This window comes from Miscanthus floridulus, chromosome 2 (assembly GCF_019320115.1).
Source record: "Miscanthus floridulus cultivar M001 chromosome 2, ASM1932011v1, whole genome shotgun sequence".
Classification (NCBI taxonomy): Eukaryota; Viridiplantae; Streptophyta; class Magnoliopsida; order Poales; family Poaceae; genus Miscanthus; species Miscanthus floridulus.
The window spans coordinates 144,217,341-144,240,723 of record NC_089581.1 but is presented as its reverse complement, the minus strand read 5'-3'; the positions used below and the strand labels follow the sequence as shown (position 1 = coordinate 144,240,723).

General features: G+C 50.7%; 1 protein-coding gene across 1 annotated transcript; it reads left to right on the top strand.

The window, feature by feature from the left end:
- The first annotated feature begins 334 nt into the window (after window positions 1-334).
- Window positions 335-929, top strand: LOC136537204 (GDSL esterase/lipase At5g45910-like). The gene is made up of 2 exons (XM_066529252.1): window positions 335-644; window positions 730-929. The coding sequence occupies exons 1-2, from the start codon at window positions 335-337 to the stop codon at window positions 927-929; spliced, it is 510 nt and encodes a 169-aa protein (XP_066385349.1).
- The last annotated feature ends 22,454 nt before the right edge of the window (window positions 930-23,383 follow it).

Sequence of the window (23,383 nt, the reverse complement as noted above, 5' to 3'; positions counted from 1 at the left end):
TACAAGTACTGAAAGCGACCAATGACTGGCAGCCTGTTCGTTTCAGCTGAAACGATCGTGGATTATTACTCATGTCTGGTTTGATATGAGAAAAATACTATTCTGGCTTATAATCCATGATCGTGGATTGTCTCTTGAAAAGCATGCAAGACTTCAGTTGACGGCAAATTTAAATGAAGTCTTCTGGATCGACCAGTTTCTGACCAAATGATGCATGATATTTATATACTTGGAGTAGTATTTTACTTAAACTGTTCAATTGAGATCCTGAAAGAACAACCTTATATATGAAGCTTAAAAGTGCTTAACAACACAGGCAACGTTTCAACCGTGAATGCGTGCAACCTCTAATAAGTTGCCATTGCTGAGACGTAGCTACCTAGCTAGGACGAAGATCAGCAGACATCGATGGCGCCTTCTAGTGGTTGTCCTCCTCGTGGTGTGCCCGTACGCCGCCGTGTCGTACCCGGCCGGCACTTGCCGCTACACGCGCCTGTTCAGCTTGGGCGATTCGTTGACCGACGCCGGCAACTTTGCCAGATTGTCCCCCAACAGATCCGTGCTGGCGTCCCCCTACGGAGAGACCTTCTTCCGCCGCCCCATCGGCAGGTTCTGCGACGGCCAGCTCATCGTCGACTTCATTGGTAGGGTAATATATTTCCAGCACTAGTAGTTGTTTGTTGGTTTAATGCGGTTGATGACGGATGCGTCCTGTGCACTTGCTTGCAGCGGAGGCGTTGAAGCTGCCGCTCTCGACACCGTTCTTCCTCGGGAAGATGGCGGAGGACTTCCGGGCGGAAGCCAACCTGGCGGTGTCCGGCGCGACGGCGCTGAGCCAGCAGGTGTTCAAGGACATGGGGCTGGACCTCACCATCCTGCCACCCTACTCGCTGGACGTGCAGCTGGAGTGGCTCAAGCATGTTAGATAATCTATTGCTTCTTCGTATAAACACACAACACACAGCAAAGAAAGACGTCGAAAAGGCTTCTTGCTGTGGTATTATAGCCGCTGTAGAGGCAGGCGTCGAACGGTTTACCTATCGAACTGTAGATACATGTAGGAACAGGCGTAGAAGTCAGTCCTGCTGTGTTATCTAGTCACTGTTGCAGCAGGGCAGCTGTACTAGGATTAGATGGATAGAGTTGTATATATAGTTTGCCACTGTAACTCAACAAAGAGAGTTCAGATTTGTCATCTCCTACATAGGGCTCCGACCAACGCTGGTGCTTGTACCGTGTGTATGCTATGTTCTTCCTCTTCTTCTACCTCTAGTCATAGTGTGTGTGGTTGGACAACGCTTATTCGTGGTCGACATAGCTAGTGAGTACTCAGCAACACTAGCGGGTGCTCGGCAAGACTGGTGAGTGGTCGACTCACCTGAGTCGGTGATCCTGTGGGCTAACAAGTAGTATCAGAGCCGTACAAGCGTCGTCGCCGGACTAACCGTTGGCAATGACGAACGGTTTCGGAAATGGACGACAGCAGTGGCACTGTTGTGGCTGCCCAACCACAATCTGAGGTCGTTGTTCGCACGATGCGGGAGGTCAGCGGCACCAGTTGGCCGACGCTGACTCGCACCAACTATGGAGAGTGGTCGGTGACCATGAAGATTAAGTTTAGAGCCCGACGGCTCTAGAATGCTGTTAACAAGGGCATTGAAAATGAGGAAGACGATATGTCAGCATTAGAGGCTATCCTCGCTGCTATACCGGCGGAGTACAAGGAACCATTGGGGGTGAAGAGCTCTGCTAAGGAGGCGTGGGAGGCTATTACGGCGATGCGCGTTAGTTTCGACCGCGCAAAGAAAGCAACGGCCCAACTTCTGAAGCAGGAGTACGCCAATCTCAAGTTCAAGGATGGTGAAATGGTGGAGGATTTCTCCCTCCGCCTGTAGACGCTCATCAGCAAGTTGAAGAGCCACGGCGTCACCATCGACGAAGAGGAGGCGATCTCTAAGTACCTCTACTCCGTGCCGACAAAGTACATCCAGATCGCTCTCTCCATAGAGACGATGCTGTCCACTCTCTCCATTGAGGATGTGAGAGGCCGTCTGTAGGCGATGGACGAGCGCTTGGAGCAGGCGACAGCAACGAAGGACAGCGGCAAACTCCTGCTGACAGAGGAGGAGTGGGCTGCTCGGAGGAACTCCAGGGTAGCCTCCTCCAGCCGCGGTGGCGATGGTAAACGCCGTGGAAAGGCTTCTTCGGTGAAAAAGAAGCAGGTCGACCCCAATGTTTGTCGGCGCTGTGGGAAGACGGGCCATTGGGCACGGTAGTGTCCAAATCGCAAGCAGGAGAAGAAGGCCGAGGCTCATCTGGCGCAAGCTGATGATGATGATGATGAGGCCACTATCTTGATGGCGACGTTCTGTGTACTGTACGACATCGAGGCCGAGGAGAAGAAAGAGGTGACGACGGTGGAAGGACCTGGAAAGGCCCTGAAGGCTATCAACCTCGATGAACTACGCTCCCAAGTCCACCTTGGACGTGTGGGCAACGACTAGGAGCAGCAGTGGTGTTGGTGCAGAAAGTGACCAACAAGTAAATATTTATAGTTTTAACATACGTTGTGATTGGAGGTGGCCTAGCTCTCAATGACACAGGGTTTATACTGGTTCAGGCAACGTGCCCTACGTCTAGTTCGAGTCGGTCGATGACTTTATTCCTAAGCCCAGGTGCTCGAAGTTTGTAGTAGGGTTACAAACGAGAAGGAGAAAGATGGTGGGTACAAGAGGTCCGGTCGGAAGGACCGAGAGTGACGGGAGCCTCGCTATGAGCTAAGTGTTCAAGCGTGTGCTTGTGGTTCTAACCTAACGGTTCTGTGGTCGTGAACTAGTGAACTTGATCGATCTAAATGAATCTGAATGTTGGAAGAGAACACATCCCCTTTTATAGATGAAGGGGATGGCCTTACAAGCGAGAGGGAAGGAGTATGTTTGCTGCTAAGTCTTGCTTCCCACGCCGGCGGGTATAAGATGATGGTAGGCGCCCACAACACTGTTGGATGTTAGATGCACGTTGGAGGTTATGTTGTCTTCTTCGGATATGGCAGACGTCGGCGCCTGCCACACTGTTGATACCTAGAGGTTTGCAAGGGGTTTTACCATGTTCGCCCGGTACAGTAAATGTCGGCGCCCACAACACTGTCGATGCCCAGAGGCATGTGGAGGGGCCTTACCGTATGGGAGTTAATTGCATCCACAATACTGTAGGGGAAAATGTTGGCGCTTACAACACTGCTTGGGCTCTGTTGTGCCAGGGAGGTTGTAGAGTACTGTTTCTACAGGTGTATAAAGTACGGTCCTTGGTATTACGATTTGACTTGTGCGCCCTGCCTTACTTTCTCTGTCCGTTCCCTGGTCCTTACCGAGTGGGCGTCCCCGGTTGGTTAGTCCCAGTCGGCTCTGAATGTGCCAGTTGGAGAAGAGTAGTGAGCTGGGGTTTGGTGTATCCCCCAGTCGGAGACGCGGATCGGAGTCAGAAGTTGTGCTTTGGCCAGGCCTTCCGGTCAGAGAGGCCTTCCAGAGGAAGGCTGAAGACCAAAGTAAGCGCTACGATTAGAGAGGTGGGCTGGAGTAAAAAACGGGCGCCGTTCCTCATCGGTCAGGCCTTCTGGTCGGTGATTGGATCGCCCTTCTGGCTTGTTGTTTAGGTACTTGGGCTGTCCCATGAGTTTGCGTGTTGTTTGCAACGTTGCCTGCTGGGCCGAGCCTTTGTTTGGAAGCTAGTCCACGAGGGACCTCAGGTTTATAAACCCGATAGGAGCCCCCAAGCCCTTCGGGTGATTCGGGTAGAATCGTTCGGGGGATTTTTGTCTTGACGGTGGGTGTACGTGAGCACACCCGCGGGTGTAGCCCTCGAGCCCCCGGGTGGTTCGGGTAGAACCATCTGGGGGGTTTCATTTCATCAGTGGGTGCGCACAAGCGCACCCATGGGAGTTGCCCCTGAGCCCCCAGGCGATTCGGGCAGAATCGTCTGGGGGTGTTTGTTTAGCGGGCGTGTGTGCGTGTTTTTTAGTCGAGACGGAGTCGCCAACCAAGGCGTCATTGCGCAGCTAAGGCAGTTAGTTTTTAGGGATCAGGTGAGACGGAGCTCGTGGATCCTGACATCGGCGCACGCCGTGGGATCGGGCGAGGTAGTTAGTTTAGGGATTGGATAAGACGGAGCTCACGGATCCTAGCATTGGTGTGCGCCATGGGATTAGGCGAGGTAGTTAGTTTAGGGATCAGACGAGACGGAGCTCACGGGTCCTAGTGTTAGAGCGTGTTGGGGGACCGGGCGAGTCGGAGTCATGGATCCTAGCCTTGGTGTAGCCCGCGCAGCCAAAGCAGTTAGTTAGGTAGTTTAGGGATCGGGCGAGCCAGAGCTCGTGGACCCTGATGGGGCAAGTTCGGGGTCGCAGACCCAAGCGTTTAGTGTGCAGTCGAAGCGTAGCTAAGGGATGGGGCAAGTTAGGGGTCACAGACCTAGACGTTTGGTGTGCAGTCAAAGCGTAGCCGAGGGATGGCATGAGTTCAGGGTCGCAGACCTAGGTTTTTAGGTGTCTTGAGCCCCCAAGCCCCGTTGAGCTTTGGTAGGGGTCAGTTTGAGTTTGTGTGCGTTACCCCGTCCTTGGTTTCTCACAACCGAAGGGGCTGAGTTTTGTTGCTTGCCTCGATCGCTCAGGCTTGAGGGATGCGCTTGGTGAGTTTGCTAACGGGTATGATCGAGTGGAATCTGGGTCCATCATTCATGACGAGATCGGCATAGCCCTCTTGTAACATTCCACTGCTCCTTTACTTGCAACTTGACAGATGTCTGGGTCATTCTGTAGATCAACCTGGGTGGCCTACTGGCCTCCTTTCGATGGATATTCTATGGGCTTGGTGAGAGGTTTAGAATCGAACGAGAAGGTTGAGATGATGCTGTCTGCTTTAGGGCAGATCGGACAAGGGCCGCATGGGGCTCATTAGCGTTTTTCTCCCATGGTTCTGTTTGATGTGGGGTGGCCTTGAGCCCTTTGTGGGTCGGCCTTTGAACCTCGGTCGATCGTTGCTTATGTCGAACGAGGCAACTGCTGCTTCATGACGCAACACGGAGCGTTGTGATGCATTTCACTACACGTGCGATGCTTTAGTTCCCGAGCCCCCAGGTGGTTCAGGGCTCGAATCATCCGGGGGGCATGGGCGTATGGAATGAATGCACATATGGATGTATGAAATAATTATAAAGAAATAGAGGGGTTCGGCAGTGTTACCTTGATGACTCGAGTGACGAGGTTTGAAGAGCTCTAATCAGAAATATCCGTCCGAGACCCATGCTTGTCATTCGTGACGGAGTTGGCATGGCCTATATGGGGCATCCCTTCACTCCTTACCTGTCTCTTAGTGTTTTTCTGAGCCGTTCGATCAACTTAGGAAGCCTGATGGTTTCTCCTAGTGGAGATCCCATCGTTTGGGTTTTTCCAAGTCCTACCTGGGGAGGCGGAGAGCCGCCTGTGCTTGGTGACGCTTTGGTTTTCACATGCGGGGGTGCGGTAGTGGTGGGCCAAACCCAGGCCATGTCCTGTCTTACCAGGCGGTGTTCTGTCTGACCAAGCGTCGTTCCGTTGGTCAGTGTGTGTCCCATCGGTCAGGGTGCGTCCCATCATTTCCCATCCGCATTGAATGGGGGGAATGGAGAGAGTTTTTCACTCTGATCTTTTGCCCCTCTTCAGCTATTGCATTTCCTCCTTAAATAGGGGGAGGGAGAGGACTTTTTGTCACAGTCCTTTGCCTGTTCTTCAACTATTGTCTCTCCTCCTTCTTCCTCCTCACCGAGAGTGCCTGTATGCCATGGCAGTTCCTAAGTGAGAGAGAGGGTAAGCGAGGGGGAGGACTTACAAATCCTTTTGTGCATCCGGAGCGCGATGTTGAGCTAGAGGCTGCCTAGGGCAGTGCTGGCCATCTTTGCCTGAGAAGGGGCGGCTTCCGCCGAAGGAGGTGGCGCGCTAGATTCATCTGCGAGGCCTTTTTTGGGATGGAGCCATGTGTGGATTTTTTCCGATGGATCTTCACTGGGCGAGCCTTGTCAGAGGGGAAATTGCCCAAGATCATGCTGGTGGAGGGTTTCGTTCCTGCAGTTGCTCAGGTTGTCCAGTTCATAAATTTTGATGAGATCTCTTCTAGCCATGGTGGCCATACCTCGGTAGCAGCGTACCTACCCAGGAGCTGCCTCGACTGCATGAGAAGGTTTGGAGCTCCATTTTCTTCTGCTGAGCATCTATGGGTGCAGCGCCCTTGAGGTACCCATTGTGCTCACCGAAGTCGAGGGAGCGGATCCGGGCGGGTCCCTTGAGGTACCTGTTGCGCATGCCGAAGTTGATAGAGCAAAATCGGACAGGGCCCCTGTGGCGATGGTTATGTCTGGCAGCATGTGTTGTGGCCTCTCCTTTGGCATCAGATGATGTCATTGAGTGGCCATAGTAGTATTTGGATTAGAAGTAGTTAGAAAATGTAATAGTTGAGTTCATGGGCGAGCCCCCATGTGAACAATTTTTGTATCAATGAATCCATCAGCTCTGTTCTTGTGATAGAACCACTAGCATAACTTTTGTTTTTATCCTTTCTTTTTCACACCTGCCTATTAGTTTCATAGGCTATAGCTGTTAAGAACCTAGGCATGGCTTGCGGGGCTCGGCTACTCGTAACTGTAGGTCATGGTGGGGTGCGTTTGGTTAGGAGCAAGAATAGAGTCACATAGGGCAATCAAAGGAATGGAACGTGCTTCCTTTCGAGGACAAAGTTGTTACCATGTGATAGTAAAAAAGAGAGGTAGTATTTAGTATTGTACCCTCATGGAGCCCTCGAGCGACCCGGGCTGAAAGTGTTCGGGCTAGGGTGCTTTACAGGAGTAAGTGTTGACTAAAAAAGCAGTAAGACCGAATTTAGGGGAAAAATGATGTAGCTATTCAATATTCTAAGTGTTGGTGAGAATGTTGCCATTGTCGTCCTCTAGTCGGTAGGTGCCCGATCGGATCACTTTGGTCACCGTATAGGGTCCTTCCCATGGTGGAGAGAGTTTGTGTTTTTCCTTCGTTGATTGGGTCCTTTGGAGTACGAGATCACCGACTTCGAGTATCCTCTCCCTAATCTTCCTTTCATGGTACCTATGGAGAGTTTGCTGGTAGCGAGCGGAGTGGATGACGGTCATCTCGCAGGCCTCTTCGAGCAGGTCAACTATGTCTCACTGAGCCTCTATGGCTTGGTCACCATCGAAAGCCTTCACTCTTAGGGCGCCGTGGTCAAGGTCGAAGGGCAGCACTGCCTTAGCTCCGTAGGCTAGGAAGAAGGGTGTGAATCCTATGGATTGGTTTGGGTCATTCTCAGGCTCTAGAGGATCACTTGGACCTCTACAACCCATCGCTTGATGTACTTGTTGAGTAAGTTGAAGATGTGTGGCTTAAGTCCTTAGAGGACCATGCCATTGGCACGCTCGACCTGACCATTAGTATGTGGATGTCCGACCGAGACCTAGTTGATCCTGGCTGTATTCATCACTGAAGTCTAGGAACTTCTTTCTGGTGAAGTTAGTCCCATGGTCAGTGATGATACAGTTAGGAACACTGAACCGATAGATGATGTTGAGGAAGAATTTAACCGCCTCTTTCGAGCGGATGTTGGTGATGGGCTTGGCCTCTATCCACTTGATGAACTTGTCGACTGCTACAAGTAGGTGTGTGAAGCCGCCTAGGCCCTTTTTGAGGGGTCCTACCATATCGAGGCCCCAGACCACAAATGGCTAGGTGATGGGGATGGTTTGAAGTTCCTGTGCTGGCAAATGAGTTTGTCGAGCATAGAATTGGCATCCTTCACACCTGTGGATGACCTCCTCTACATATCGTAGTGCGGTGGGCTAGTAAAAACCTTAGCAAAAGGCTTTTCTGACCAGCAACCTTGGGGCCGTGTGATGTCCGCAGATCCCGACATGGACCTCGAGGAGGAGCTGCTTCCCCTAGTTGGTGGGGATGCACTTCGTGAGTACCCTCGATGGACTCCATTTATAGAGTTCATCACAGAGCGCAATGAAGGTCTTGGCGCGTCAAGTGATCTATCGTGCTTCAGTCCTTTCATGGGGAGAACCTCCTCAAGGAGGTAGGCGAGTAGCGGCGCTCGCCAGTTGGCTTGATCGAATGCCAATATGGCAACATCAGTGGGTGACGTCGTCATAGAGGCACTAGGGTCGAAGCCCCCGAGCACTGGCTTGGCGTCAGGGTTGGAGCCCCTAGGTGTTGGCTTGGCATTGGGGTGTGTCTGGATCAGACCTTCCAGGACGCGGGCAGATGACTCGTGGAGATCGTTGATGAAAACCCCACTTAGGGACGGATTTCGCCTGGCGGCCAATTTTGTGAGAAAATTGGTGGCATCATTGTCCTTTCTAGGGATGTGATGTAGCTCGATTCCCTAGAATTTGTCCTTAAGCTTGCGCACCTCTTGGTAGTATGCTACCATGAGGGGGTTTTTGTAGGAGGACTCCTTCATGACCTGATCGAGGACCAGCTCCAAGTTGCCACGAACATAGAGTCATGTAGCACCAAGTTCGATGGCGATGCATAGTCTGTTGATGAGGGCCTCATACTCAGTGGTGTTGTTTGAGGCTAAAAAGTGGAGGCGGATGGTGTAGCAAGCCTACTCCCATCTAGGGAGATCAGAACCACTCCAACCCCTGATCCGGGCGCCATGACGGACCCGTCAAAGTACATTGTCCAGTACTCGTGGGTGACGTCTGGGGTCGATAGCTAGACCTCCATCCACTCAGCAACAAAATCCGTGAGAGCTTGAGACTTAATGGTAGTATAGGGGATATACATGATGTCGTGGCCCATGAGTTCGAGTGCCCACTTAGAGATCCATCCCGCGGCATCATGGTTGCAGATGATGTCTCCGAGCGGGTATGAAGTGACGACCACAACATCGTGGTTGGTGAAGTAGTGCAGGAGCTTTCGGGTTGCCATCATCATGGCATAAAGGAGCTTCTACACCTAGGGGTAACAGACCTTGGGGTTGGTGAGTACCTCCCTGATGAAGTATACGGTCTGCTGGACCTTAAGGTGGTGTCTTGGTTCCTCTCTTTCAATGACTAGGGCGGTGCTTACCACATGGCTGCTACCCGTGACATAGAGGAGGAGGGGTTCTCCTCGTTCGGGAGCGACAAGGATTGGGGCCGATGTCAGGGATGTTTTGAGGCTCTCTAGAGCCTACTGAGCTTCCTTAGTCTAGAAGAAGGTGTCCATTTTTTTGAGGAGCTTGTAGTGTGGCATCCCTTATTCGTTGAGCTAAGAGATGAACCGGCTCAGAGCAACCAGATAGCCGATGAGCCTTTGCACACCCTTGACGTTGCATATGGGGCCCATGTTGGAAATGGCCATGATTTTTTCGAGGTTGGCCTCGATGCCATGCTCGGACACAATGTATCCTAGCAGCTTTCCCTTTGGAACCCTAAAAACACATTTCTCGGGATTCAATCTGATGTTCAACCTTTGGAGGTTCGCAAACATTGCGGCCAAGTTTGCGATCAGGTCGCAAGCTCGAGTTATTTTGACCACTATGTCATCAACATAGACGGTGATCGTTGGTCTTGGCCACTCGGCTTGATCAGGCTGATCGAGCGAGTCGATTTGGTTGGTGAAACATTGCTGCATTCATCTTTGGTAGGTGGCACCAGTGTTTTTTAGACCGAAAGGCATGGTTATGTAGCAGTACGAACCATATAGGGTAATGAATGAGGTTGTGAGTTGATCAGACTCTTTCACCATGATCTGGTGATAGCCCGAGTAGGCATCTAGAAAGGAGAGGATCTCGCAACCCGAGGTGGAGTCAACTATCTAGTCTATGCGCGACAGAGTAAAGTGATCCTTTGGACACGCTTTGTTGAGGCCAGTATAATCGACGCACATTCTCAATTTCCCAGTCTTCTTTTTAACAAGAATAGGATTGGCAAGCCAGTCGGAGTGGAATACCTCTCTGATAAATCTGGCTGCTAGGAGTTTGGTGATTTCTTCACCTATGGCCCTATGCCTTTCATCGTCAAAACAATGGATGCGTTGCTTAGCGGGCTTTGAGCCCGAGATAAGGCACAGCACATGCTCGGTGACGTCCTGTGGTATGCTCGTCATGTCATATGGCTTCCATGCGAAGACATCGTGGTTGGCATGTAGGAAATCGACGAGCTCGCATTCCTATTTGGCTAGGAGCTGGGTCTCGATCCGCACCATTTTGATTGGGTCGGTGGGGTCAATTCCCACCACCTTGGTTTCCTTGAGTAGGCAGAAGGCCATCAAGGAGTTTGGTTTGTTATAGTCTAGGACTGTTGGGGTCAACGACTCCTCGAGCCACGGAAGCTCGGATGAGTAGATGACCATGGTGGCAAGCTTGAAATGCTTGCGGTCGCACGTGAAGGCATGCGAAAAGGCGCTACTCACGATGATGATGCCATTCAGTCCCAGCATCTTTAGCTTAAGGTAGGTGTAGTTGGGGATTGCCATGAATTTGGCATAGCATGGCTGCCCAAAGATGGTGTGGTAGGACCCTGGAAAGTCCACCACTTCGAAGGTGAGGACCTCCGAGTGGAAGTTCACTCGATTGCCAAACGTGATGGACAGGTCGATCTACCCGAGCGGGTATGCCTACGCTCCTAGGATTACCCCGTGGAAGGGAGAGCCCACCAGGCAGAGTTCTGACCAGGGGATGTGCATGGTGTTGAGGGTGTTGATGTAAAGGATGTTGAGGCCGCTGCCTCCATCCATCAGCACCTTGGTGAGGCGCTTCTTGCGGATGATGGGGTCGATGACAAGTGGGTAATGTCTAGGTCTCGTGATGTGGGAGGGATGGTCTCTCTGATCGAAGGTGATAGGAGATTTTAACCAGCTAAGGAAGGAGGGGATGGCCGTCTCGGCGGTGCGTGCCTTTCTATAGTGCACCTTGTGCTAACGCTTGGACCAGATGGCGTTGGATTCGCCAAAGATCATGATGCATTCCTTAGGGTTGGGGAAGCCATCTCTGTCCTTTCCCACCGTGCCTCCTTTCTTGGCTACTGCCTCTTTGCCGTCTCCTTCTTTTGGCCCGTCGGCCTGTCATAGGAAATGTTTGAGGAGCTCACGTCCTTGTAGAGGTGTTTGATGGGGTAGGCATGGTTGGTGCATGGGCTATCCATGAGCTTGTTGAAGTGGTCAGGCAGCCCCTGCTAGGGCTTCTTGCCTGTGCGATCAGCCACGGTGACCAACACGGTGTTGTCCGATCGGCACCGATCCTTGGGCTTGGCCTTGCCTTTGTCCTGGTCTCCATTGAAGACCGCTCTGACCACCTCCTTGCCAGATGCAAGGTTAGTGGTGACATCAAGCAGGTCACAGGTGGTATGAGGCTTTAGGCAGCTAAGCTTATGGATCAGGGACTCGTAGGTCATCCCAGAGAGGAATGCGCTTATGATGTCCGCGTCAACGACATTAGGGAGGGAGTTGCATCGTTAGGAGAACCTATGGATGTAATCCCATAGGGACTCACTGGGCTCCTGCTGGCAGCTCTTGAGGTCCCAGGAGTTTCTAGGCGAACATACATCCCCTAGAAATTTTTGACGAAGACCCTCTTAAGGTCCACCGAGTCATGAATGCTATCGTGCGGGAGGAATTCAAGCCATGCCCGAACATGTCCCCCACACAGATGGGGAGATACTGAATGATGAAATAGTCATCATCCACCCCTCCGGCTCGGTAGGCGAGCTAGAAATGTTCGAGCCAAATACCGGGGTTTGTCTCCTCGGTGTACTTGGGAATATTGGTGGGCGGTCAGAAGCGCTGTGGGAACGGCATTCTCCGGATACGACGGTTAAAGGACCGTGGTCCTAGGCCCTCAGGGCTAGGACTCCGGTTGTCTGACCGGCGACCATGAATAGGGCGCGTGTTCACCACTCCCCTTGATGGTTCGGCCGGGAGCCGTGTCGCTTGCCCTCATCGCCGCCCGGTGGACGTAATCGTCATGCCAGGCCTGATGTCGGTTGCTGATCACGCTACGAGCGTCTTGGTGTGGACTGGGCTGTTCACTACTAGCGGTCGGTGTAGAGCAAGCGCCAGGTTAGACCGCGGTGTGGTCGCTGCCTCCTGAGCCGTACTTGGTAGCTGTAGCGGCGAGCAGATGGAGTGATCCATCTAGCGCGTCCCTACTGCCCCGGTGGGGAGAGAGGGCATGTGTCATAGTCACGATGTGGAGCTTTCTACCTGTTGAACGGTGGCGGCTTCTACCAGCACCTGGAGGTTCCGATAGACCGCCCGCTCCTAGGGGTCGATGGGCTCGAGAACGCCGCGTAGAAGCATTGCCACAACAGTGATGTTCTGGCTAGCTCGAGCGAACCATGGGGGATCATTCCCCTCGTTCATGATGTCATGTTGGATCTAGCGGGCGTGACCCCGAGCGCCGCCTGCTGGGTTATGCGCATGGGGCGCAATGTGTTGTACCGAGTGTCATAGTTCCTCGGTGTGCACTTGCGCAAATGTGAGGGCCCCCGCACGTAGGATCGGAGGGGTGTGAGTCTACATAGACTCCACAACCACCGGTGGCTGTCCTGGAGCGGCCACCATAGAGCACTCCCAGGATGAACGGTGGCGAGGTGCCACGTCGCCGATGCTGGAGCCGTCGCTCTCGCCCTCGTTGTCCGGGAGTTCATGGAAAGTGGTAGGAGCATAGCTCGCCATTCCCATGAATTTAGATGTGAGAGGGGATGACGACAGTGTCCTTTGGAGCCCCCGAGCGCACGCGTCCACGGGGGACACGAGACCATAGGGAAACCGATTATACGGTGTTTGTGGTGCAGTCAATACGGTCCCTCCAGATAAATAGAGAGTAAATAATAGTATGCACATTACTCATAGCAGGATTTGAGCAGATAGTTTGCTCGAAATGAAGCATAGATGCCTCGACGTTGAAGTCATCATGTGTCCCAGAGACGATGGAGGGCGCCCCTCCAATGAGCGTCGGAATGAGAGCCTCCTTGTGGAGGTGTAGTATGCCGAGCCGGTCGGCAATGAAGTCTAGGCTTTCGAAGAGGAAGGCCTAGGATGGCTTGAACATGGGTGGAACCCACATCCCAACAGGTGGGAGTGCAGGAAACTCTAGTGAGCCAAAGCGAGTAGTATCGCTTGAGCCTGCCACGGTGAAGGTGGTGGAAAAGTGGGCCATCCGATGACCAAAAAGTGTTGAATGTAAAGCGTCTTCTCCATGGACGACGCCAATTATCGGTGCAAAAAGTGACCAACAAGTAAATATTTATAGTTTTGTCGTACGTTGTGATCAGAGGTGGCCTAGCACTCAATGACACAGGGTTTATACTAGTTCAGACAACGTGCCCTACGTCCAGTTCGAGTTGGTCGGTGACTTTGTTCTTGAGCCCAGGTGCTCAAAGTTTGCAGTGGGGTTACAAACGAGAAGGAGAAAGATAGAGGGTATAAGAGGTCCGATCGAACTCTGGTCGAAAGAGCCGAGAGTGACAGGAGCCTCGCTATGAGCTAAGTGTTCAAGCATGTGCTTGCAGTTCGAACCTGACGGTTCTGTGGTTGTGAACTAGTGAACTTGATCGATCTAAATGAATCTAAATGTTAGAAGAGAGCGCATCCCCTTTTATAGATGAAGGGGATGGCCTTACAAGTGAGAGGGAAGGAGTACATTTGCTGCTAAGTCTTGGTTCCCATGCCGGTGGATACAAGATGATGGTAGGCGTCCACAAACACTGTTGGATGTCAGATGCACGTGGGAGGTTATGTTGTCTTCTTCGGATATGGCAGACGTCGGCGCCTGCCATACTGTTGATACCTAGAGGTTTGCAAGGGGTTTTACCATGTTCACCTGGTACAGTAAATGTCGGTGCCACAACACTGTCGATGCCTAGAGGCATGTGGGGGGCCTTACCGTATGGGAGTTAATGGCACCCACAATACTGTAGGGGAAAATATCGGCGCCTACAAAACTGCTTAGGCTCTGTTGTGCCAGGAAGGTTGTAGAGTACTATTTTCTACAGGTGTATAGAGTACAGTCCCCGATATTGCAGTTTGACTTGTGCGCCCTGCCTTACTTTCTCCATCCATTCCCTGGTCCTTACCGAGCGGGCATCCCCGGTCGGTTAGTCCTAATCGGCTCTGAATGTGCTAGTTGGAGAAGAGTAGTGAGTAGGGGTTTGGTGCATCCCCTAGTCGAAGATGTGGGTCAGAGTCAGAAGTAGTGCTTTGGCCATTCCTTTTGGTCGGAGAGGCCGTCCAGAGATGAGCTGGAGACCAAAGTAAGCGCTACGGTCGGAGAGGTGGGCCACAGTCGGAAATGGGCGCCGTTCCTCCTCAGCCGGGCCTTCCGGTCGGTGATTGGATCACCGTTCTGGCCTGTTGTTTAGGCACTTGGGCCAACCCATGAGTTTGCGTGTTGTTTGCAACGTTGCCTGCTGGGCCGAGCCTCTGTTGGGAAGCCGGTCTGTGAGGGACCCTAGATTTATGAACCCGACATGTGGTATCTGGACTCTGGTGCCAACAACCACATGATGGGCTCCAAGGCATCCTTCTTCGAGCTCGATGATGATGTTACCGGTACGATGAAGTTTGGTGATGGCTCAAGGGTGGCTATCTGAGGGCATGGCACCATCATCTTCAGGTGCCAGAATAGGGAGCACCGCGGGCTAACGGATGTATATTACATCCCACGGCTGTGTTCGAGCATCATTAGCATTAGTCAGCTAGATGAGCATGGTAGCGAGGTACTGATCAAGGATGGAGTCCTTAGGATGAGGGACTGGGAGCAATGACTTCTTGCTAAGGTGAAGAGGTCCCAGAACCAATTGTACGTGCTCAACCTAAAGGTAGAGCAGCCGATGTGCCTGGCGGCAAGGCACACCGAGGAACCATGGTTGTGGCATGCCCGGTTTGGACATCTCAGCTTCGACGTGCTTGGTCGGCTAGAGAAGATGGTCCGAGGGCTACGCCACATCAAGCCTGGAGGCAAGCTATGTGACAGCTGCCTAGCTGGGAAGCAGAGGAGGCTACCATTCCTAAAGGCGGCCAAGTATCGCATGAAGGATGCTCTCGAGCTCATCCATGGCGACCTCTATGGGCCAATCATGCCGGCCATAAATAGTGGTTGATGGTACTTCCTCCTGCTCATGGATGATTGCAATCATTATATGTGGCTGCTACTCCTAACGAGCAAGGATGAAGCAGCGGTGGCAATCAAGAAGTTCAAGATGCGTGCAGAGGCCGAGAGTGGCAAGAAGCTCCACATGCTGAGGACTGATCGTGACTACGAATTCACTTCGGTGGAGTTCGCTGCGTTCTACGTAGATCAGGGTGTGGTGCGACACCACACCGCACCATACTCGCCACAACCGAATGGCATGGTGGAGAGGCAGAACCAGATGGTGGACGGCATGGCTCGATCCATGATGAAGGCCAAAGGTATTTTGGCAAGGTTCTAGGGTAAGGCGGTAACCACGGTAGTGTTCATCCTCAATCGTGCTCCGACCAAGGCCCTGATGGGCAAGACGTTGTTCAAATCTTGGTATGGGTGCAAGCCGAGTGTGTCCTTCCTCTAGACATTCGGCTACATTGGCCACATCAGGAAGACGAAGCCGATCCTTACCAAGCTAGAGGACAAGAGCACACTGATGGTGTTCCTAGGCTACGCGGAGGGTACCAAGGCGTACCGGCTCTATGACCCACGTGGAAACAAGGTACTTATCTTGTGTGGTGTCGTGTTCGACGAGAAGGTGGCTTGGGACTACAGCAGTCCAAGCACAGGGGAAGCTAGCAGCTTCACTAGCACCTTCATCGTCGAGCATCTGGTCATCCACGATGGTGGAGACACTAGGGAAGAGGTGCCGAGCACTCTAGGAGGGGTGCCGAGCACTCCAGCGATAGAGCCAAGCACTCCTAGGGCAGTGCCAAACACTTCGGGAGGGATGCCGAGCACTCCAAGAGGAGTGCTGAGCACTCATGGAAGGATGCCAAGCATGCCAGGAGTGGTGCAGTGGCGACGACTACTCCAGGATGGGTGCCAAGCACTTCCATAGCGGAGCCAAGAGGTCTTGCAGTGGTGCCGACCACTCTAAGACTAAGGCTGAGCCCTCATACAGTGGTGCCGAGCACTGCAGAAGTAGTGACAAGCTATCTAGAAGTAGTGCCGAGCATTGCAACCAGGGTACCGAGCACTCTAGGTGCTATGCCAAGCACTCCTGTGGAATAAGGAACTCCATCGATGCTGATTGAGTTCGCCTCACCTCCAAGTGACATCACTGAGTTTATGGATGCCTTTCATGAAGGTGAGGAGGTGCGGTTCTATAGGCTGGACGACATCATTAGTGGCATAGGGCCCTCAGGCCTGGCTGGTTGGCTGCTCAATGATCAAGAGCTACTGCTCTTAGTGCAGAGGAACCACCCACGTTCGTGCTGGCGGAGCGTGATGGAAACTGGCGACGGGCGATGCTAGAGGAGATGAAGGCGATTGAGGAAAATGAGACATGGCAGCTCATCAATCCACTTCTAGGATGTCATTCGATCAGCCTAAAGTGGGTGTACAAGATCAAGCGGGATGAGCTCGGTGCCATTGTCAAGCACAAGGCACGCCTCGTCACCTAAGGCTTTATTCGGCATGAAGGCATCAGCTTCGAGGAAGTCTTTGTGCTAGTAGCACGCATGGGGTCTGTCCGTTTGCTAGTAACCTTGGCAGCAGCAAAGGACTGGCGCGTCCATCACTTGGATGTTAAATCGGCCTTCCTCAATGTGGAGCTGGCGAAGATGGTCTTCGTCAGACAACCTCTAGGTTTCACCATCAAGGGAGAGGAGCACAGGGTGCTCCGACTGCACAAGGCACTCTATGGGCTACGGCAGGCCCCATGAGCATAGAACGCCAAGCTTGACGCCACGATGGGCTAGCTTGGGTTCTAGCGGTGCGCAACCGAGCACATGCTCTACATGCGGCGATGGGGGAAGGAGGAGCTCATCGTCGGCGTGTATGTGGATGACTTGATCATCACCGGCGCACGCACGAAGGACATCAACAGCTTCGAGTGTGAGATGGCGGCTCATTTTTGAATGAGCGATCTCGACGTACTCTCCTACAACCTCGGCATCGAGGTGAGACAGGGGAAGGAGAAACTCACGCTCGGTCAGAGCACGTATGCCTCGAAGCTGTTGGAACGGAGCGGCATGGCTGAGTGCAAGCCATGTGTGACTCCGATGGAGGAGCGGTTGAAGCTGACGAAGGCCAGCACCACGGTGAAAGTAGATGCAACACTCTACCGGAGCATCATCGGCGGTCTGCGCTACCTAGTCCACAAGAGGCCGGACATTGCGTTCACCGTGGGCTACGTCAGTCGCTTCATGGAGGATCCCAAAGAGGATCACTGGGCTGGAGTAAAGTGGCTACTTTGCTACGTCAAGGGGACGATGGATCAGGGGATCATTTTTCTCAAGACCGGTAGGAGTAGGCTACAACTCACTATGTTCAGCGATGCAGATATGGTGGGGGACATCGATGGACGACGGAGCACCTCTAGAGTGCTCGTCTTCCTCGGGTCGGCACCAATTTCATGGCTGTCGCTAAAATAGTAGGTGGTGACGCTATCTATGTGTGAGGCAGAGTACGTAGCGGCGGCCATAGCGGCGTGCCAAGTTGTGTGGCTACGCTGGCTATTGGGCAAGCTAATCGGCGTGGAAGCTCATCCACTAGCACTGATAGTGGATAACCAGCCCGCCATCGCCCTCGTGAAGAATCCGGTTCTGCATGACCGGAGCAAACACATCGACATGAAGTTCCACCTCAGGGACTGCATCGATGCAGGGCAGATCGTCATCGAGTTCGTCGAAACCGGTCGGCAACTCGTGGATGTCCTCACCAAGCCGCTCGGATGTCTTTGACTCACGGAGCTGAAGAAGATGATCGACATGGAGATGATACAAGGGATAGCAGTAGGATTAGGGGAAGAATTGTTAGATAATCTATTGCTTCCTTATATAAACACACAGTAAGGGAAGGCGGCGTCGAAAAGGCTCCCTGTTATGGTATTGTAGCCGTTGTAGAGGCAGGCGCTGAATGGCTCACCTACCGGACTGTAGCTATATGCAGGGACAGGCGCAGAAGTCAGTCCTGTTGTGTTATCTAGTCACTGTTGCAGCAGGGCATCTGTACTAGGACTAGATGGATAGAGTTGTATATATAGTTTGTCACTACAACTCAATAAAGAGAGTTCGGATTTGTCATCTCCTACACAGGGCTCCGGCCAACGTTGGTGCTTGTATTGTGTGTGCATGCTCTGTTCTCCCTCTTCTTCTATCTCTAGCTATAGTGTGTGTGGTCGGACAACGCTTGTTCGTGGTCGACATAGCTAGTGAGTGCTCGACAGCACTAGCGGGTGCTCGGCAAAACTGGTGAGTGATCGACTCACCTGAGCCGGTGATCCTATGGGCTAACATGCTCCACATGCTCGCCCCAACCGGGCAAGGTGCCCCTCCAGTCCATATATATATATATATATATATATATATATATATATATATATATATATATATATATATATATATATATATATATATAGGCTGGCGAGACCAACAGTTTAGCCGATCGTGCCACTATGTTTGTGTGAGTCATATTCGGTACTCATCGTATGCATCACTAGCTCGCTTTAGAACTAGGCTAACCCAGTCTTCTCCCTCGCTATCCCTAGCCATGCACACACATGACTCAGGCTTTATCGTGTGTATATATATATATATATATATATGGAAAAAATTTCATACTCCCAGTGAGTAGCTACTCCCTCTCTTAATCTCACGTGGATACATCTTCGGAACCATCTCACGGCTGCCCGTGGTTGGCAGGTTGCCTAGCGGGTTCAAAATGGCGGACCCGTTAATCCAACGTATATAAGAAAGTTTAGTGTTATGTTGTTTAGGGTATTCGGCTGCGGTAGCGGCTTTCAATTCGCTGGTTTCATCAGGCGGCATTCCATTTTCTTTTTCAGCGCCGCCATTTGCAACAGGGGCCTCGTCGGGACGGTCGCCGCCACATGATTGTGACTGGCCACCAACGTGCCTAAAAATGGAGGAGCCTGACACCGCTCTGATCTCCGTCGGCGGTGCGATAGCTGCATGCGTTCGTCGGTACGCACTATTTTTTTTTCTCGATCTTGATTTGTTGGTTCCAATCTACACGCTAGTTTCCTTCAAAATGCCCATCAACATGCCTTCGGTCTCATCTAGTTCGTCGTCTCCACCGCACGGCAGGGAGGCAGGGCGCCGCCGTCGGCCGACGGCGCTGGATGGAGCGGAAGCAGGGTGACCACAGGCTGTACTAGATGCGTTTCTCTTCTCTCCGTCGAGCGACGCCGCGATCCAGATCCTGGCATCCAGACCATGCTTCCGCCCTTGCGAACTGCGCCTTTCTTCCTTCTCCTGCAATCGGGCGTACGCCCCAATCGTCCTCGATCACCCCCATCGGAACGGCGAACCATCAGGACCTGCGGTGATCGGTGATCCTTTTCTTCTCTCTATGCCTACGGATGCCTCATTTTCTGTAATACAGATCCTTGAGTCCTCACATCCGAAGCTTTTATGTGGTGGATATGATAGATTCAGATTCCATTAGAATGTTTAAGCACTGATTTTTTTTCACCACCAGTTTCAGATCGGACTTCAACATGAGACTGCAGATCATCATGACAAATGTCATTAATTGGAGTTTCCGTCCACGTGAAGCTGCTCCTATCATCATGTACATATATTTTATTGTCAAAAATAGTCTGAATACATACTCTTGTTGTTTTGTATATCTCCATACGTGAATTATTGTCAAAAATAGTCTGAATACATACTCTCGTTGTTTTGTATATCTCCATACGTGAATGTATGCACATATACTACGAATGCTGTGGTTTAAGTATGCACTTATACTATCTAAATCTTGGCGTATGTATGCATACTCCATTCTCCGATCATCATATACATATATTTTATTCTCAAAAAATAGTATGAACAGATGCTATCTCGTTGTTTTGTATATCACCATACGTTAATGTATGCACATATATACTCCGGTCGTGTGGTTTAAGTATGCACTTATACTATCTAAATCTTGGTGTATGTATGCATACCCCCATTCCAAAAAGTATGTATAAATACTTTATTATAAAAAGTACATACAGATACTCCATTCCAAAAAGTATGTGTGCATCCGGGATCTATGGCAATTTTTCATATTATACAAGTTGTAGTCCTGTAGATACTTATTTCACAAATTATCATCCGGGATCCATGGCAATTTTTGTATAATAATATACTACTTAGTTTCCTTCAACACGTATGTGTGCATACTCTTCTTGCTAAATACGTATAATATGTATGTCTGCATACTCCTCTTACCCATGTATGTAGACATACTCCCACTGAACACGTATGCATTCATACAACGCACAGACGGTGTACGCACACATACTCCCACAAATCATGTATGTACACATACTCCTTGCGCGCGAAATTTCAAATACTAGCACAACTTTGAAAAGCGGTAACCAACATATAAGCCAGCCAACCGAAAATAATGGGTTACAAGCGCACCGAAAATTATTTATTAATTAATTAACTAAATCACACAGATTAGTTAGCTCCTTAATGGATCTTTGGATATATATATATATATGTGTGTGTGTGAAGAAATCTTTGGACGAGCTTGGGTTTAACGACTACAACCACCCTTTCTTCCAGAACTGATCCTTCACGGCCCAGATCAGGCCCTTGCTCCCAAAGGTCATCAAAAAGATTGAAAACGCTACCAAGGTACTTGAACGGAGCAAACTATCTATGGTCATGCAGTCGTAATGCATGTCTCTCCATGTAATAAATAAATATATATACAATGATATAGAAGCAGGTGTTGATTGGGCTCGGAGCAAAGACGACCGTGGTCCCCGGAGTCATCCCCATGGGCTGCGTCCCGAGGTACCTCACCATCTTCCAGAGCAACGACCCCGGCGACTACGACGCCGCCGGCTGCATCAGGTGGCTCAACGACGCCGCCGGATGCACACAAGTTTTTTTTTGTCAAGTAGCATTCATAGTGAACCTGTCTTCATCTCTATATATAGTGCTCTATGTCTTGCTCCACATCCACGCAACTTATTTTCTGGTTTAGTTTTAGCAAATGTCGAGCGGAGGTTCCTCGAGTGAAAAGGGTTTCGGCGGAGGGAGAGGAAAGGGGGTGAGGAAGGGACCTCCGATTGTGTGGGAGGGTTCTCTGGGTCCGGATTCTTTTGAAGAACCAATAGAGGAATTTCCTTTGGAGAGGAAGAGTGACTTCACCCGTGAGAGACCTCTTAGATCATACGACAAGCGCATTGAAGATTGGCCAAAATGCCACCACGGTTTGGATTGCGTTATGCAGATGTACAACGACTGTGACGGTGGAGGCCGTCGTTTCTTCAGATGCCCGCGAGGATTTGTATTTCCTTTAAACTCTCTCTTTTTTTAGATTTGCATTTGGTTTGTAGTAGTACTTATTGGTAGATGGGTTTTCAGGATTCAAGCTGTCCAGATAACTGTGGCTTCACTAGATGGGTCGACCCTCCTCCTATCTATCCCCATCAACAGTACATCACATATCTACAAGGACGCATCTTTGACCTAGAGTATGGCCCTGAAAGTGGTAACAGGGACAAGTCGGACGACGACAACAGCAATGATGCAGAGGAGGCACTATACAATAATCTGTACTGCGAGTGCCCGTACCATAAGAAGGACGGGCCTCCTTCTCCACCGCCACCGCCACCGCCTCCGTCATTTGGGGGATACTGTGGGGAAGGCACAACTCAGTTCAATATGTGGGACCGTTATTAGGACCAACCTTTGTTAGTCAATTCGAATGTGGAATGCTTGTATGAGTTGTTCTTCTCAATCCCCTAAGGCATGCTAGGTCTAGTTTGCAACATGCCATTGTTAGTTTTCATGTAAGTGTGTAATCGTAGTACCTTTGTAACGTCTGTATCACTTGTTTCTTTCAATCCCTAAGGCATGGTAGGTTTAGTTTGTGACATGCCATTGTTAGTTTTCATGTGAGTGTAATCATAGTGCATTCGCTATTTCATAAATTGTAGTTTACCTATCTCTAAGTTTCATGTACTATGGTTGATTCCGAAACTCAAAAAAAAGATTTGACTCTCTCTAAGAATAGGGGATTGAAATCGAACATTACAAATGAGAATAAAAGAAATAATAAAAGAGTACCGAAAAAGAATAATAAAAAAAGAAAAGGAAAAAGAAATAGAAGAAAAAAAAAGAAAAAAGAGAATGGCATCGAGTCAGACCACGCCGAGGTAAAAGAGAATGGCGTTGAGTCGGCCCACGCCGACCCTAGGGTTTGGCTCGACCGGCCCGCCAGGTTTGGGCTTTAGCTCGGCGTTGAGTCGGGCCACGCTGACGGTTGGGCCACGGACGTCGTCGATTCAGCCCACGGCCCTATCTCGGCGTTAAATGAATAAACGCCGTTTCTAAAGGGTCGGCGTCAATTTACAACGCGCCGAGCTTGGGCACCTCGTCGCTTCGAACCAGCCGATTCCAGTATGCGCCAGGGGTCGGCGTTAATTGACTAAACGCCGATGTGCCTACCATCGCCGTGCCTTGATTTGACGCCGAGATTTGAGTACACAAAAAAACAGAAATAAACATTTCAGTTCACAAGTGCACAGGTTGACAGAATTTCGCAGAATACAAAATTTCATAGAATACACATTCAACGCTGGAAACATAGTGATTTGCTTCATCAAACATAGTCCATGTCGTTACCACACCGACATACACATTCAACATCGAAACATAGTGATATCAAACATAGTCCAAACATAGTGCATACCATAAGATACATAGAACATTACATAAGGTCGCACAAAAGAAGCATATGACAAGGTCTGGAGCTTTTAGTTCGTTCCTTCTCCAATGCTCCTTTTCACCTTGATCTCTCTTTTTCCTATAATAGTAAATTTTAACAACTTTCAGTGGCTATTGAGCTAAGTTAGGAACAAAAAATGCGATGTAACTTAACTAGCATATCAAAAGATGTTCGTTTAGATATTGAGCTAATTGGTGTATGCTAAAATTTGAGCCAAGTACCTTAACGTGGACGGCGAGCGTAACGCTTTCCCCTCCCAAACGGATAGGTACCTGGAGTGTACCTGTCCACTGGTCTGAGCGTCCTCTGTGGACGTCCAGAACCAGAGGGGCCTTGAGTTCCTTGGGGTGCATCTTCAAGCTGGGACATGCCAATCTCATCATACTCATGCTCATAGTACTCTCCCTATCCTTCATCATCTTCATCATCATAAGGACCATGTCCTTGACCACCCTCTGCACTAGTTGCTG